This window comes from Macaca nemestrina, chromosome 17 (assembly GCF_043159975.1).
Source record: "Macaca nemestrina isolate mMacNem1 chromosome 17, mMacNem.hap1, whole genome shotgun sequence".
Classification (NCBI taxonomy): Eukaryota; Metazoa; Chordata; class Mammalia; order Primates; family Cercopithecidae; genus Macaca; species Macaca nemestrina.
This window is the reverse complement of record NC_092141.1, coordinates 83,168,628-83,183,483: the sequence shown is the minus strand read 5'-3', so window position 1 is coordinate 83,183,483 and position 14,856 is coordinate 83,168,628. Positions and strand designations below refer to the sequence as shown.

Below are 14,856 nucleotides of genomic sequence, written 5' to 3'. Positions count from 1 at the left end.
GTCAGTTCTTCACACCTAGAGAGAAGCCCCTGGTCACCCAGGCACACCTAAGCCTAAGCATGTGTAAGCCTAAGCACGCCTGGGCAGCTGAGGGCTTCTCTCTGGGTCTGAAGCATGAGTGTCTTATCCTGGCTCTGACCCTGGGCAGGCCCCTTCCTTTCTCTGGGCCTGTTTCCCCATCTGTAACGAGAGGGGCCGGTTCAGATGATGCAAGTCCCTTTGGTTCTGAGATTCTAGGTTAGGAGCTGGGACCGGAAGCTGGCCCTGCTTGGAGATACACTGGAGTATCCTGGCAGACCACCTACCACCCACCCCGTCCCCCAACTCACCACTGCCGCAGCGGCATCAGTGGCCAGGGATGCCCAGCTGAGAAGCAGGCTCAGTGCTCCACAGCACAGCATCCTAGGAGAGAGGCAGGCGACAAGGTTGGTAGGCGGGCTCCCCTTCCTCTCAGCCATCACCCTGCCCACCCTGCCCCCAAAACCCTTGCAGTGGATCCAAAGGCAGCCTCAGTCCCTGCCCTGATGTGGGCCCTGCTCACTACTAGGAAAGAGCCACGGAGCCCAGGTCCTTGGGGCTAAAGAGACCCAGGCGTGAGAGCACAGGCTAAGGGGGCAGCGTTGGCTAAGATGGCCGGAGGCTTTCATGCGTGGGCCCACGTTTCTTAGCCGCTCAACAGTCAGGCCCAGAGAAGGAGGAAAGCCTAGTGCTTGCTCGTTGGGTGACCAGATGGCGAGTTGGTGGCTGCTGTCTGTCTCCTCTGCTGAGTGCTGAGGACGGGGCAGAAGGTGGCCTCAGGCAGCCTGGCTGTTTTCCCCACACTCCGGAGCTGGCCAGGCCCTCGTCTCTCTCTGATGATGGCATCCTGCCCAGCTCTTTGTCCCAGGTCCACGGGTAGGGATACTCACGAGGCCAGGAGACACTTGGAGCGCTTGGCCAGTCCCAGGCAGGCCATGAGGCAGATGACTAGGTCCAGGATAAAGAGCAGGAGGTAGGAGAGCCACCTGGGTAGACGGGCAGGGATGGTCAGGAGCAACAGGGTGGACCTCCTGACCTGCTGGCCACCTGGGAGGCCTGCGCAGCAGCTCCAGGACCCACTAGACCCTTTACTACGACACACTGCCCAGAGCCCCCGAGCACCCAGCATGCGTGGGCTGAAGGCTCGGGAGCTCCACCCCCACTGCTGCCCGGACAAAGCTGTCACTTCCCACTCCCTGCCTTCACCTCCAGGCTGAGTGTCAAAACCAGCACTGTGCACCAGAACTTTCCCCAGTGGAGGAACTGTTCTAAATCCCTGCTGTGCAGCCTCCTTTGCCACAACCCACAGGTGGCTACCGAGAACTTGAAACATGGCTTGTGCAACTGAAGAAATACATTTTAAACTTTACTTAATTTTAATTAATTAAAATAGCCACACACGGCTGGGGCTACCACCCTGGACAGCACAGCTCTGACGTGTCTTTCTGCAGCCTCCCAGCAGGCATCTCCTAGGACCCTGCTTCCCTTTGCTTCTAGAACTCTCAGACAGCATCAGACCAGCCAAGGCCTGATGTTTATAACCACAGATCTAACACAGCCCCTAACGTGCCTCTCTGACAAACACCCAGTCTGGCCCCCCAAGGCCTCCCATCTTGCCCCCTTGCTGGATGGGATCCATAACTTAAGACTTTTAGGTTCAGGCCAGGCGCAGTGGCTCAGCCTGTAACCCCAGCACTTTGGGAGGCCAAGATGGGTGGATCACTTGAGGCCAGGAGTTCAAGACCAGCCTGGCCAACATGGTGAAACCCCATCTCTACAAAATATACAAAAATTAGCCAGGTGTGGTGGTGGGCGCCTGTAGCCCCAGCTACTCGGGAGGCTGCAGCAGGAGAATCACTTGAAACCAGGAGGCAGAGGTTGCAGTGAGCTGAGATCACGCCATTGCACTCCAGCCTGGGCAACAGAGTGAGATTCCATCTCAAAAATAACAACAAAAGATTTTATATTTAGGTTCCTTTTTTTTTTTTTTTTTTTTTTTTTGAGACGGAGTCTCGCTCTGTCACCCAGGCTGGAGTGCAGTGGCCGGATCTCAGCTCACTGCAAGCTCCGCCTCCCAGGTTTATGCCATTCTCCTGCCTCAGCCTCCCAAGTAGCTGGGACTACAGGTGCCTGCCACCTCGCCTGGCTACTTTTTTGTATTTTTTTTTAGTAGAGACGGGGTTTCACCGTGTTAGCCAGGATGGTCTCGATCTCCTGACCTCGTGATCCACCAGTCTCGGCCTCCGAAAGTGCTGGGATTACAGGCTTGAGCCACCGTGCCCGGCCTTTAGGTTCATTTTTAAGCAACATTTGTGCCAGGGACTGAGCTTGGCACCAGGGATACCCAGGTGAGTGGGCTCATTTCTGACTATCAGAGAGCTCAGTGTGGAACCCAGGAGTCTGGGTCAGGGTACTGACAGCCCTGCAGACCTCTAGGCTCCTCCAAGCCCTTCATTCCTCTGGCCTTTTTGCCCCCAAGGCTGGGCTGATGGGGAAAGGCAGTTACACCCCAGCTGGGAGAGCTTGGTAAGCTACTTCACCCCTTGGGACCTTGGTTTCCATATCTGTAAAGGGAGCTAGAACGCCTCATCTCACAGGGCCAGAGTAAGGATTAGGTGCTTGCTAAATATAAAGGTTGACAGGGCAAGGCAGTCCAGGACTTCAAAGGCCCTGCCCTCCTGCTTCTCCAGAGAACAGGCTGAAGAATCAAAGTACCTTAAGCCCAAGGGCACCGAGAAGACCCCAAAGTGCCCTTGTTCCTTTCGCTTCCACACAGGTCCCCAAGGTGGTCCTCACGAGGCCAGTGGTCTCCCCTGGCAGCCATGCCCCTTGCCCTGTGCTGGGCACCAGCAGGAGAGTGGACAGAGGAGGGAGGGTGCAGAGACAGGGCCTTCCCAGTCCCCAAAGAGGGAAGTATTTGGATCATTATTTCTCTTGCTGCGAGAGCCAAGTAAAGTTGCTGACTTCTCCTCTCCAGCAATGGTTTTCTGCTTCACTGACATCATAAAGGGGAAGAAGGAGTTGGGAGCATGGGCAGGGAGTGCCCTGGAGCTAGCGGAAAGTGGCAAAGAGGCTCTAAGGGAGAGAGGGGAGGGAGCAAGCTGGAGGCCCCAGCAGCCAAGGGAGGTTCTTTCTGACCCCCAAATCGAGGCTTACTGCCAAGAGAAGGGGACTAATCAAAGTCCTTGTTTCTGCACAGAGCAGGGGGCAATGCACACTAGGTCTCTGGGAGTTCCAGGAATGGAGCTGGGGGATTTGCAGAGTGGGCAGAGCCTGCTGCCACCAAGAAGCCAGTTTCCTTAGACTCAGCTCAGAGCTGGAAGGAACGTCGCAAACCATCTAGTGTTTGGATCACATTCTTATTTTCACACACGCACACGCGCACACACACACGTATTATAAAGACTGGGTCTCGGCCGGGCGCGGTGGCTCAAGCCTGTAATCCCAGCACTTTGGGAGGCCGAGACGGGCGGATCACAAGGTCAGGAGATCGAGACCACAGTGAAACCCCGTCTCTACTAAAAATACAAAAAATTAGCCGGGCGCGGTGGCGGGCGCCTGTAGTCCCAGCTACTCAGGAGGCTGAGGCAGGAGAATGGCGGGAACCCGGGAGGCGGAGCTTGCAGTGAGCCGAGATCGCGCCACTGCACTCCAGCCTGGGCAACAGCGTGAGACTCCGTCTCAAATAAATAAATAAATAAATAAATAAATAAATAAATAAATAAATAAAGACTGGGTCTCTCTGTGTTGTCCAGGCTGGTCTCAAACTCCTGGACTCAAGAGATCCTCCTGCCTCAGCCTCCCAAAGTGCTGGGATCATAGGTGTGAGCTGGATCCCATTCTACAGATTGGAGAGCCAAGGCCCCATGGTGGGGAGAGCCTGGCCCAGGAATTCCACGTTGTCTCCATCAAGAAGCTTCCTGCAAGGGACACAGCCAGCCACAGGGCACCTCTCCAAATACCCAGTTCACGTTTCAAACTTAAAGATTTCTTCTCACCTCTTGCCTCCGCTCTGTAGAGCAGGAGGAAATCCAGTTAGGGGTGCTTCTAACCCACTCTCTGTGGCTGTGATTCAGTGTATTTTCCCTGCCTCCACGCCTCCTGTTGTCAGGGGTTCCTGGAAACATCTCCTCTAGGCGGATGTGTTTTCCCAGAGGAGCCGGGCGAGGACTGGGGGATGTATTCCTAACCCAGAACTCGGCTGTCTGCCAGAGCCACTCCCACCCTGGCTCCCTCCTCCCTCAACCGTAGCCTCTCAAAGAGAGGAGCCCCTCGGCTTTTTATCTCCTCCCATACTTCGCCAGGCCTTGTATAAAAATGCTAGGAAATATTTGCTTCGCTGCATGGTCATGCTCAAGGACTACCCCAAAAGCAAAGACGGGGGCCCTTCAGGGGAGGGCTTGTGTTCCAGAGCAGCTCAGGTAAGAGGAGGAGCCACAGATGGAAGCAAAGACATCATTGATGTTGAGGAGCCACAGGTGCCAACCTTGGACTAGACCTCTGCTTATTTTTTTTTTTTTTTTGAGACAGAGTCTCACTCTATTGCCCTGGCTGGAGGGCAATGGCACAATCTTGGCTCACTGCAGCCTCCGCTTCCTGGGTTCAAGCGATTCTCCTGCCTCAGCCTCCCAAGTAGCTGGGACTACAGGCATGTGCCACCACGTCCAGCTAATTTTTGTATTTTTAGTAGAGATGAGGTTTCTCCATGTTGTCCAGGCTGGTCTCGAATTACTGGCCTCAGGTGATCTGCCTGCCTTGGCCTGGCAAAGTGCTGGGATTACAGCATGAGCCACCGTGCTTAGCCAAACCTCTTCTGCCTCAACCTGAATAAGGAGTGGGGAGTGGGGGATGGGCTCACAGGGGGTCCTGTCAATCACCCATGCCAAAATAGCTGATGTGCAGTTGGCACCATCCTTCCACTATTTTAATAAAATCGCCTTAACAATAAGCCCCCTTTGATATGTAAATTCTGACTTAATTCCATCCGTGTCATTATCAAAATGCCCACATGAAGCTCTTAAACATACACAGTCCTCTGCTAGGTGTGCTCAGAGAAGAGTGAGGTCAAAATGGATACCTTTGTACCCCTGCCCCTGCCTGACATAAGATTTCGAAGGCTCAGGCAATGAATGGCCCACGCATCAGGAGACTCATCAGATACCCCTGTTTTGGGGCCACAGGAGCAGGAGGTCACAGACAGTCCTTAGAGCTGGCAGTTTCCTTCTGTCCCCTGGGAGGGGGGCACTCTGCTGGGGAGCAGGACCAAGGTCCCTTCAATCCAGAGAATCCAGGACATGGCGGAGACGCAGGGGCTGGACGGGCTGGGGAGGCAAGGTGTGGGGAGGACCCCCAGAGCTGGGGACTTCATAAGCTCCCTCTGCTGAAGGATCTGCCACCTCCTATTTTTGGGAAGGGGAGAGGCCCCGGGACTCAGTCCAGCAGTGACCTCCTGGCATGGGGCTTTATGACACAAGGGAACACAAATCCAGAAAACAGGAGTAAGTTGTGCAACCCTGAGCTAAAGGCTCTGAATTTCCTCAATGGCTTGAAGAGGAGCCAACACATGGAGGGAGCCGGGAGGGATCCAAAGAACTGACACTCGCTCCTCATGACTCATTCTTCCACTCCCCGCGTGCCTCCTCCAGGCTAGGCCTGGGGCCCTGGGAGCACAAGCCCAGGCCACCATTCAGCCGGGAGCCCTCCAAAGGCTGGGGCTACTGCCTCCTTCCTGCGCTCTCCCCAGAGCAACCTTCGCTGGACCCTGCACCTGGAGAGAGGCAGCAGGTCCCTGCTCTGCCGACTGTGTCCAGTGCCTCTGCCTGGGCTGGGGTTTGGCGAATGGGGAGGCAGGGGAGATATAAACAAAGCTCCAGAGGTCAGATGACACGGCCGTGAGTTTGTACACCTAAGTGAGGGTGGTGCCCCTCAGCCCCCATCACTCATAAGTGAGGCTGGTCTGGGCACGGTGGCTCACGCCTGTAATCCCAGCACTTTGGGAGGCCGAGGCGGGCGGATCACTTGAGGCCAGGAGCTCGAGAGACCAGCTCCTGGCCAACATGGTGAAACTCTGTCTCTACTAAAAATACAAAAATTAGTCTGGCATGGTGGCACACACCTGTAGTCCCAGCTACTTGGGAGGGAGGCTGAGGCAAGAGAATCGCTTGAACCCGGGAGGTAGAGGTTGTAGTGAGCTGAGATTGCACCACTTCACTCCAGCCTGGGTGACAGAGCAAGACTCTGTCTAAAAAAAAAAAAAAGACTTTCTGGTGGCCCTTCTCCAGCTGGAGCTCAACATGCAGGTTTGGATGGATGAAGCGGATGTAGCCCCTGCTGCCCCTCCCTCTGCCTCCCACCGGCCCCTCACCTGTAGTACTCTATGTAGCCAGTCTGGTCGGATAGCTTGGTCAGCTCCATGGTGACTTCCCTCCACGTGGGCAGTCCTGAGAGCTGAACAACAACGCTGCCCGCCATCTGCTGTATGAACTTCAGGGTCTGCATGTAATCGCCCCGGGCAGCAAAGATCTCACTAAGCCGGGCCAGGTGCTGCTCTAGGTCCACCTTCATCTTCTGGGTAGTTCCGGAAACCTAGGGAGGAGCAGGGGGCAAAAGCCAGGGAGGTAAAGCTTCTGATTCTCATCCCGGAAGAGGTCTTTGCAGGCGGCAGAAGGTGGCCTGGCCAGGTGCGATAATTACGCTCACGCCTGTCATCCCAGCACTTTGGGAGGCTGAGGCAGGTGGATTGCTTGAACCCGGGAGTTTGAGACCAGCCTGGGCAACATAGTGAGACCCTGTTTCTACAAAAAAAAACCCATAAAAATTAGCCAGGTGTGGTGGCATGTACCTGTAGTCCTAGCTACTTGGGAGGCTGAGGCAGGACGATCGCTCGGACCTGGGAGGCGGAGTCTGCAATGAGCCAAGATTGCACCATTGTACTCCAGCTTGGGCAACAAGAGTGAGACTCTGTCTCCAAAAAAAAAAGTGACCTGGCCTGCTCAGGCACGAATGAACACACCATGTTGCCCCAGCCCTGAAGATCTCCAGCCTGTGCCCCTGGAGGAAGGACTGAAGACAGAGGCTGCCACTACCCACCCAGCCCTCATGTTCCTCAAACCAGGGGGCAGTCCCTGAACTGGCCTTAACCAGGATGTGGGCTCCAAGAGACAGAATACTGGTGCCAGAGGAGCACACCACTGTGTGCTGGAGGCTGCGGCCAGGTCTAGCCTCTGGCGCTGGGAGTGCAGGCACATCCCTGCACTCTGGAGTCTCTGTTGCTGTCTACTAAGCAGGCTATCCTGTATGCTCACCACGTGGCCCCTGCTGTAAAGGGCTGGAATAAACGTATGCATTCATTACTATACCTTACTATATTTAGAGAGACACACCCACATGGAGAAACCAACAAAATAATCCATATTCTTTGAAGATTCTCTTAAAACTTTCAACACTTAGGCTTACGAATTCTCTTCTAGAGAAACAGACTCTATGTTGCTACCTTGACCTTGTATCCCCACAACAGGATTGCTAATTGTTCTATCAGAGAAAGGCTTTGTTGTGGCGCTAGCAGCAGCACACCGCGTCCTGAACGCTGAGTGAAGGCAGGACAATGGGACTTTGCAAAAACAAAAACAGCTGCGATCCCCTCTCTGACGAGCCTGGACATGAGGCAGGAGGAGGAAACCGGCGCCTTCTCCCTGTATTCACATCCTCCCCTGGACGTGTGTCCCGCTGGGTGGGCAGACAGGCTCCTGTCCCTTGGCTGAGCTCTAAGGGCCTGGGGTTGAGTGGACCCTAAAGGAAACATCTGCCAATGCAAAGACAGAAATAGAAAGTTGATGGCTGGCCATCCAGTTGAAAACATTATTTATTTATTTTTAAAGGTGCTGCTCCTTGCAGAGCAGGGCTACCCTATAGGCAGTGTTCCAGAGTAGCCTGCCCATCCATTTCTTCCTTTCTTTCTTTCGTTCCTTCCTTCCTTTGTTTGTTTTTTGAGATGGAGTATCACTCTGTCTCACCCAGGCTGGAGTGCAGTGGTGCGATCTCGGCTCACTGCATCCTCTGCCTCTTGGGTTCAAGCGATTCTCCTGCCTCAGCCTCCCTTCCAAGTAGCTAGGACTACAGGCGCGCACCACCATGTGCGGCTAACTTTTGTATTTTTAGTGGAGACAGAGTTTCACCATGTTGGCCAGGCCGGTCTCTTGAACTCCTGGCCTCAAGTAATCCACCCACCTCAGCCTCCCAAAGTGCTGGGATTACAGGCATGAGCCACCACGCCCGGCCGTGTCCCTCCATTTCTAATGGTCCAAGTGGTCGACCCTTACTGGCTTTTGAAGAGCACAGGCAGGGCTCGTACTGGTTAGCTGGGCTTTCCCACAGCCCAGACCCAGGGTGCCTGCAGAGCCCCGGGGTGCAGCTCGGCAGCCTGAAGCACTTGCTGGCAGCGAGGGGAGAAAGGGCTTTGTTGTTCTGAAACTGTCACGCTAAACCAAGAAGTACAACGGGCCGGGACAAGGGCAGTGTGCACTAATCCACATTCGGCAGCCTTCAGCTCCCACAGGTCTGGGAGATAAAAACATAGAAGAAGAGGCAGAAACTTCCCACAGTGAGATCAGCGAGGCTGATGAGATTCCACTCTTGGAGGCAAACGGTGTTCTCTGTGTTACTGGGACTTCACATCAGCTGTGTGGCCTTTTACATCTGCGCTACGCTGGGAGTTCCTGGTTCCAGAAAAGAGAATGGCTCTCTTTGTTTCATTTTGTTTTCTTTTTTCAGTGTCAGCGGCTTGTTCCGTTTTCTGGCTTATGCTTGGTTCTTACGAGCTGGTTAAGGACTAAGAGATACCAGTGTACAGAGACACTCTACCCTGTACAGATTCAACAGCCCGTAGCACAGGGGAAAAAGACCTCATACCACGTAAAAGTACATTCAGTAACTAAATGTCATGCTAGTACACTTGGCTGTTGAATTTAATAAGATAAATGTACAACCACTTTGGAACCACTGATAACAAATGGCACTATTGTCAAAGAATAGTGCCATTCTGAACAAACCCAGTAATAGGTGACATTTCTATATTTCTATATTATATCAAACAAACTTCAGAGCAAAGAGCTGTTAAAAATTATCTGTAAACTTTTTCTGTAAGGCCACTTGTTTTCTCCTTCACAGTTCTACATTTTTAACTTCTCCATTTCTTAAACTCCTCCTCGGGGGGGACGGGGGAAGAAGGCAATATTTGTATTTGTCATGCCTTCTCTTTTTTCCTGATATTTTCCCACAGGAAACAACACTAAAAAATTGTTTTTTTGAGATGGGGTCTCGCTATGCTGCCCAGGCTGTTCTTGAACTCCTAGGCTCAAAAGATCCTAAAATTTTAAAAAATAAGAATAACAGCAGTGACCGACTTACAACTCCCCACCACTTCTCCATACCATCCCCAATTCCTTAAAGGTTCGGGACATAGCACTCCCCCCAGGCACAGGTGGGATGACCCAGAGATGGAATCAGGCTCTCTCTCATGGGAAGCTCTGGGAACAGGAAGGACAGGCCAGCTTTCCAGGCTGGGCAGAGTTAGGGACGAGCTACAGGTGGCGGAGACCATGGTCTAGAGGAAAGAGCAGTTCTCAAGTGTGGTCCTGGGACCAGGGGCATAAGATGCACCCCCTGAGAACTCATTCACAAACGCAAAAGCACTCAGCTCTGCCCCAGGCCCACTGAATCAGAACCTCCGGGCGTGGGGCCCTGCAATCAGTGTTTACCAACCCTTCCAGGTGATTCTGATGCAAGCTCAAGTATGAAAACCTCTGGGAGGGAGGACTCTCCCGCACTCAGTGAGCTTATCAGGAAAGGTGGATGGGCCAGGTCAGTGGAGGTAAGGGGCTAAGACCAGAAGGCCTGGGTTCTGGCTTCTGCTCTGAAACATACATATTTTCAATCTCGGGCCAGCAATGCAACCTCCCTGTGCCTCAGTTTCTTCACCTGAGGGCTGCCCATCAGCCCGCTGCGGGCTCACATGAGGGAGCCTGGAGGGGCCATGCTGGCTACCAGGTACAGGAAGTTTTGGTATCCTGAAATGACTCCTCTCTACTCCCCCAGACTGGGGTGTGCAGCCCTCCCAGGACCGCCTGATCCCTGGACCACCGCCCCTACCCACCAAGGCACAGGTGTCCCTATAGTTGGACACGCATAGGTGTGGGGCTTCCAGTCTAGGAAAGGGGGACTTGGAGCAGGGCCCAACCCACTCTGTGGGTGCATCCCTAGAGGGCCTCTTGTTGGCCACTCACCTGCATGATCTGGGCTCTGGCAAGGCCCAGGTTCAGGTCCTGCCTGACTTGCCCACGAGTCGCCCACCTGCCTCTGCCGCCCACAGCGTCCCAGATTCCAGCCTCCCGTTGACCCCAAGGTGATTACAGTAATTACTCTAATAGCACTCAGAATCACAGTCATACAGTTGAGCGTACTTGATAGTCTACCGGCACTTTCACTGACATTATTTCACTAATGTCATTTACCTGATATCTGGACTTCCCCCTTGGATCTGGGAAGTCTTTTAGATCTGCTGCCTCCCCTGGAGCCCTGAGGACTAGTGTGCTGGGTGTCTACCCTGAGGACCAAACCAGCCTCACAGGTCCTAGCAAGGACCCAGGTGCTGCCTTTCCACCTGGAGGCAGCAGCTATATCTGGGCCCTAGGGGTTCATGCCAGAGGGGGAGGTGGCCACCCGCAGGCTGAAGGCAGCTATGGGCTGGCTGGACCAGTGTGAAGCCCCGGGACTCCTGGCCTCACTTCTCGGTAACAATGGCGAGGATGAGGGGCTGATCTCCAGAGATACAGAACCTGTCCCTTTGGGGACACGGGGGATTTCAGAGAGTGGGGCTTGCTGTGAAATGTCCAAACCTGGCCCCGGAGCACCATCAGGCCGTGGCGTGGAAGGCCCCAGCATGGGGGCTCGTTCCCAGCTCCCCTCCCTGGCGGCTCTCATCCTGCGGGACAGGGACTTCTAGGACTTGACATTTTCCCATAAGGGAGTTCGGGAGTTTCTCTAAACCCGTGAAGGTCATGGCCCTGGGGCCTTCCTGGGCAGGGCAGGGCAGGGGATTTTCCGCTCGTGGCTAGGTTGTTCCTCTAGCGATCCTGGTGCTGGTGGGTGAAGAGGAGGCAGGCAGCAGGATGGCAGGGAGGGGCAGAGAGAGCCTAGAGGGCAGTGACCATGGGACCCTTCCCCCCCAGGGCCTGGGGCAAGGGTGGGTGCCCAGAGGGAGAGTTCTCCCCAGCCAGGCCAGGTGACACCTCTGCCTCACTCAGTTCACTCAGTTCCTCCATCTGTCTGGCTGTCACTCAGTTCCTCCATCCCAGCCGCCCCAGCTCACCACACAAGGCTGTTCCAGACTAGCATCTACACACCGGGAATCAGCCCTCAGCTATGGGGACGGGTTCCAGTGGACACGGGTGGCCGAATGAACTCTGCAAAGGACCAGGGCCCCTGGTCTGGTAGCCACCCTCAGCCCCTTTCTGGAGGCCAGGGCCTCCTCCCACAATTGACTTGGGCACGGAGGAGCAGCACGGCTGTCTCTTTAAGGTGACACCCCCGATCCCCCTTGTTGACTGAGGGATTAAAGCCTTAGAGGAGCTTAAGGGAGCAGGAGGGGGGCAAATGGGGTCCAATCCTCTTCTGGAGGATGCTGGGGCAGTGGCCAAATTCTCCTGTTGGGGCTGGATTTTGTGGCAGAGGCTGCTCTGATAAGCAGCTGAAAAGGCTGGGTGCTTAGAGTGAGAATGACGTGTGTGGGGGCCAAGGTCAAAATGTGGGAAAACTCCAATTCCAGGCAGCTGGGGTAGAAAAAGCAGAGGCAGTTTTCAGGGAACCAAGTCCTCAGATGTCCACCCTCATCGTGCTCCTCCCTGGGCCATGTCTCCGGCAGAGGGGTGGCAGCCCCAGCAAAAGGCTCGTGGTATCAAGCAGCCTCTGCCACAAAATCCAGCCCTGGCTTAGCAGAGTAGCCTTCCCCTTCTCCTAAGAGTCTGACACCTCCTCTGGCCAGGCCAGGCCAGCACATCCTTCACTGTGAGCCCCCACCTGGAGTCACCGCCTGGAAGCCAGAGCCCCAAAGAGCTGGGGCAGGTCTCCAGCACCCATGCCATGGGGCTCTTCAATTGTGTGTGTGTGTGTGTGTGTGTGTGTGTGTGTGTGTTTTAATTTTTGAGATGGAGTCTCATTCTGGTGCCTAGGCTGGAGTGTGATGGTGTGATCTTGGCTCACTGCAACCTCCGCCTCCCAGGTTCAAGTGATCCTCCTGCCTCAGCCTCCCGGGTAGCTGGAGCCACACCACCACTGGCTAATTTTTGTATTTTTGGTACAGACAGGGTTTTGCCATGTTGCCCAGGCTGGTCTCAAACTCCTGAGCTCCATATGCCTTGGCCTCCCTCAAAGTGCTGGGATGACAGGAGTGAGCCACCACACTCAGCCCCCAGTTGTTTCTGAAGACAGTTTTTTCCTCTTGGCATCTCCTGGACCCCGCAATACTCGATATGCAGCACTTAAAATGAACACAAAAAATGCAGTGGGGCTGATTTTCTACATTCATTCAGAATGTAGATGAATATGTACATTCATCTACATTCTGACATATCAGAAAGTGCTGAGCTTGCTGGAAAATGGGGTTTGATCCCACAGCTGCCTCGTTTGGTCCTCACCCCCATTCCTGCCACCCCTCCGGGCTTGGGGCGCACAGCTGCCCATTTGCCTCAGCAGAGGCAACTGCAGCACAGGCAGGGGTCAGCCCTCGGGCACCACACCCGCTGTGTGTGCAGCTGAGCCAGCTGGGATCTGACGGGGGCCCTTACTCTGACCATACTGACCTTGTGGGCTGTGCCTGTACCCGGCCAGCTGCCTGGGAGCCTTACCAGCGCATCGATCCCAGAGAAGGTGTGGTTGGCGTCTTCCAAGGAGTACATCAGCTGGTATACCCCATCATTGGTCTCGCTGTTTCCATAGAAACCAACGCCCACTGCAGCACTACAAGCAAGATCCCAAACAGAGGTTAGAGGTGATACGCAGAGGAGAATGTTTGTTTATATTAAAAAATAAGCTTAGGGCTGCGTGCAGTGGCTCATGCCTGTAATCCCAGCTACTCAGGAGGTTGAGGCATAGAATTGCTTGAACCCAGGAGATGGAGGTTGCAGTGAGCCAAGATTGCGCCACTGCACTCCCTCCTGGGTGACAGAGCTAGACTCTGTCTCCAAACAAAACAAAACAAAACAAAACAAACCTTGTTTTTAGAGCAGTTTTAGGTTCACAGCAAAATTAAGTGGCAAGTAGAGAGTTCCCATATATCTGCTGCCCCACACATGCACAGCCTCCTACTCTACTCGAAAATCCTGCGGCAGAGTGGCACATCCGTTACAAGCGATAAGCCCAGATGGACACACCGTCGTCACCCAGAGCCCACAGCTTCCAGTAAGGTTTCTTCTCAGCGTTGCACATTCTATAGGTTTGGACATATGGATAAAGACATGCATTGGCTGGGTGCAGTGACTCGCGCCTGTGATCCCAACACTTGGGGAGGCTGAGGCGGGTGGATCGCTTGAGCTCAGGAGTTGGAGACCAGCCTGTGCAACATAGTGACATCCTACCTCTGCAAAAAATTTAAAAAAATGAAAAAATGATGTGTCCACCTTTACCATATCATACAGGGTAGTTTCACTGCCCTAAAATTCCTCTGTGCTCTGCCCATTAAGTCCCCCCTCCCCTGTAATCCCTTTATTTTTATTTTTTTGAGATGGAGTTTTGCTCTGTTGCCCAGGCTGGAGTGCAATGGCGTGATCTCGGCTCACTGCAACCTCCGCCTCCTGGGTTTAAGCGATTCTTCTGCCTCAGCCTCCTGAGTAGCTGGGACTACAGGCACATGCTACCACGCCCAGCTAATTTTTTGTATTTTTAGTAAAGTTGGGGTTTCACCATGTCGGCCAGGCTGGTCTCAAACTCCTGACTTCAGGTGATCCCCACCCCACCCCACCGCCGCGCCCCGTCGGCCTCCCAAAGTGCTGGGATTACAGGCGTGAGCCACTGCACCTGGCCTTAATCCTTAGTTTTCCCTTTTCCAGAGTGCCATAGAGTTGAAATGATACAGTGTGGAACATTTTCAGATTGGCTTCTTTCACTTAGTAATAGGGATTTAAGATTCCTCCGTGACTTCTTCTGGCTTGGTAACTCATTTTTTTCAGTGCTGAATAATATTTCATCATCCAGATGGACCACAATTTATCCATTCACCTATTAAGGACATCTTCGTTGCTTCCAAGTTCTGGCAATTCTGAATACAGCTGCTATAAACATGTATGGAGAGCAGGTTTTTGACTATAGCTGAGGATCTCTTTCCTGGGGGCCGTGTTGAGTAGGCAGATGACAACTCACATTCTGGCAGGTGGGGCTGGGGGTGGGGAGGTGAAGGTTCAGGGTCCCTGGCAAGCTGGCTCTACAGGACATTTTATTCGGGCAATAGGAAAATACCGTCCTCCAGTCCTGTGACTCCAAAAGGTGGGAGACTGTAGCCAGCCCTAGGGATGCTGATGCAGTAGGTCTGAGGAGGGCCCAGGTACCTGCACTTTTACCAGCCCCCAGGGGATTCTGACACAGGTGGGCCTGGGAAGCGCTGAGGTCTACTGAGATCACACACTCAGTGCTGACCTTGGGTCTCTCTTGACACCTCCAGGGACTCCCTCGACATCCTCCACCCTTTCCCCCACAGGCCACCCATGTGACAGTCTGTTCTTCCACTGTGAAGTCTCAGCTTTTTTTTTTTTTTTTTTTGAGACGGAGTATCGCTCTGTCGCCCAGGCTGGA

General features: G+C 53.9%; 1 protein-coding gene across 2 annotated transcripts in view; it reads right to left on the bottom strand.

Moving 5' to 3' along the window:
• LOC105469113 (tweety family member 2) overlaps window positions 1-14,856 on the bottom strand; it is a 49,384-nt gene that overhangs the window by 18,303 nt on the left and 16,225 nt on the right. For both annotated transcript variants that reach the window (XM_011719707.3, XM_011719708.3), the window contains exons 3-6: window positions 12,918-13,029; window positions 6,383-6,603; window positions 909-1,004; window positions 330-402 (exon numbers count right to left, since the gene is read on the bottom strand). In XM_011719707.3, coding sequence (XP_011718009.2) covers window positions 330-402; window positions 909-1,004; window positions 6,383-6,603; window positions 12,918-13,029 — 502 coding nt within the window. The remainder of the gene's footprint in view (window positions 1-329; window positions 403-908; window positions 1,005-6,382; window positions 6,604-12,917; window positions 13,030-14,856) is intronic.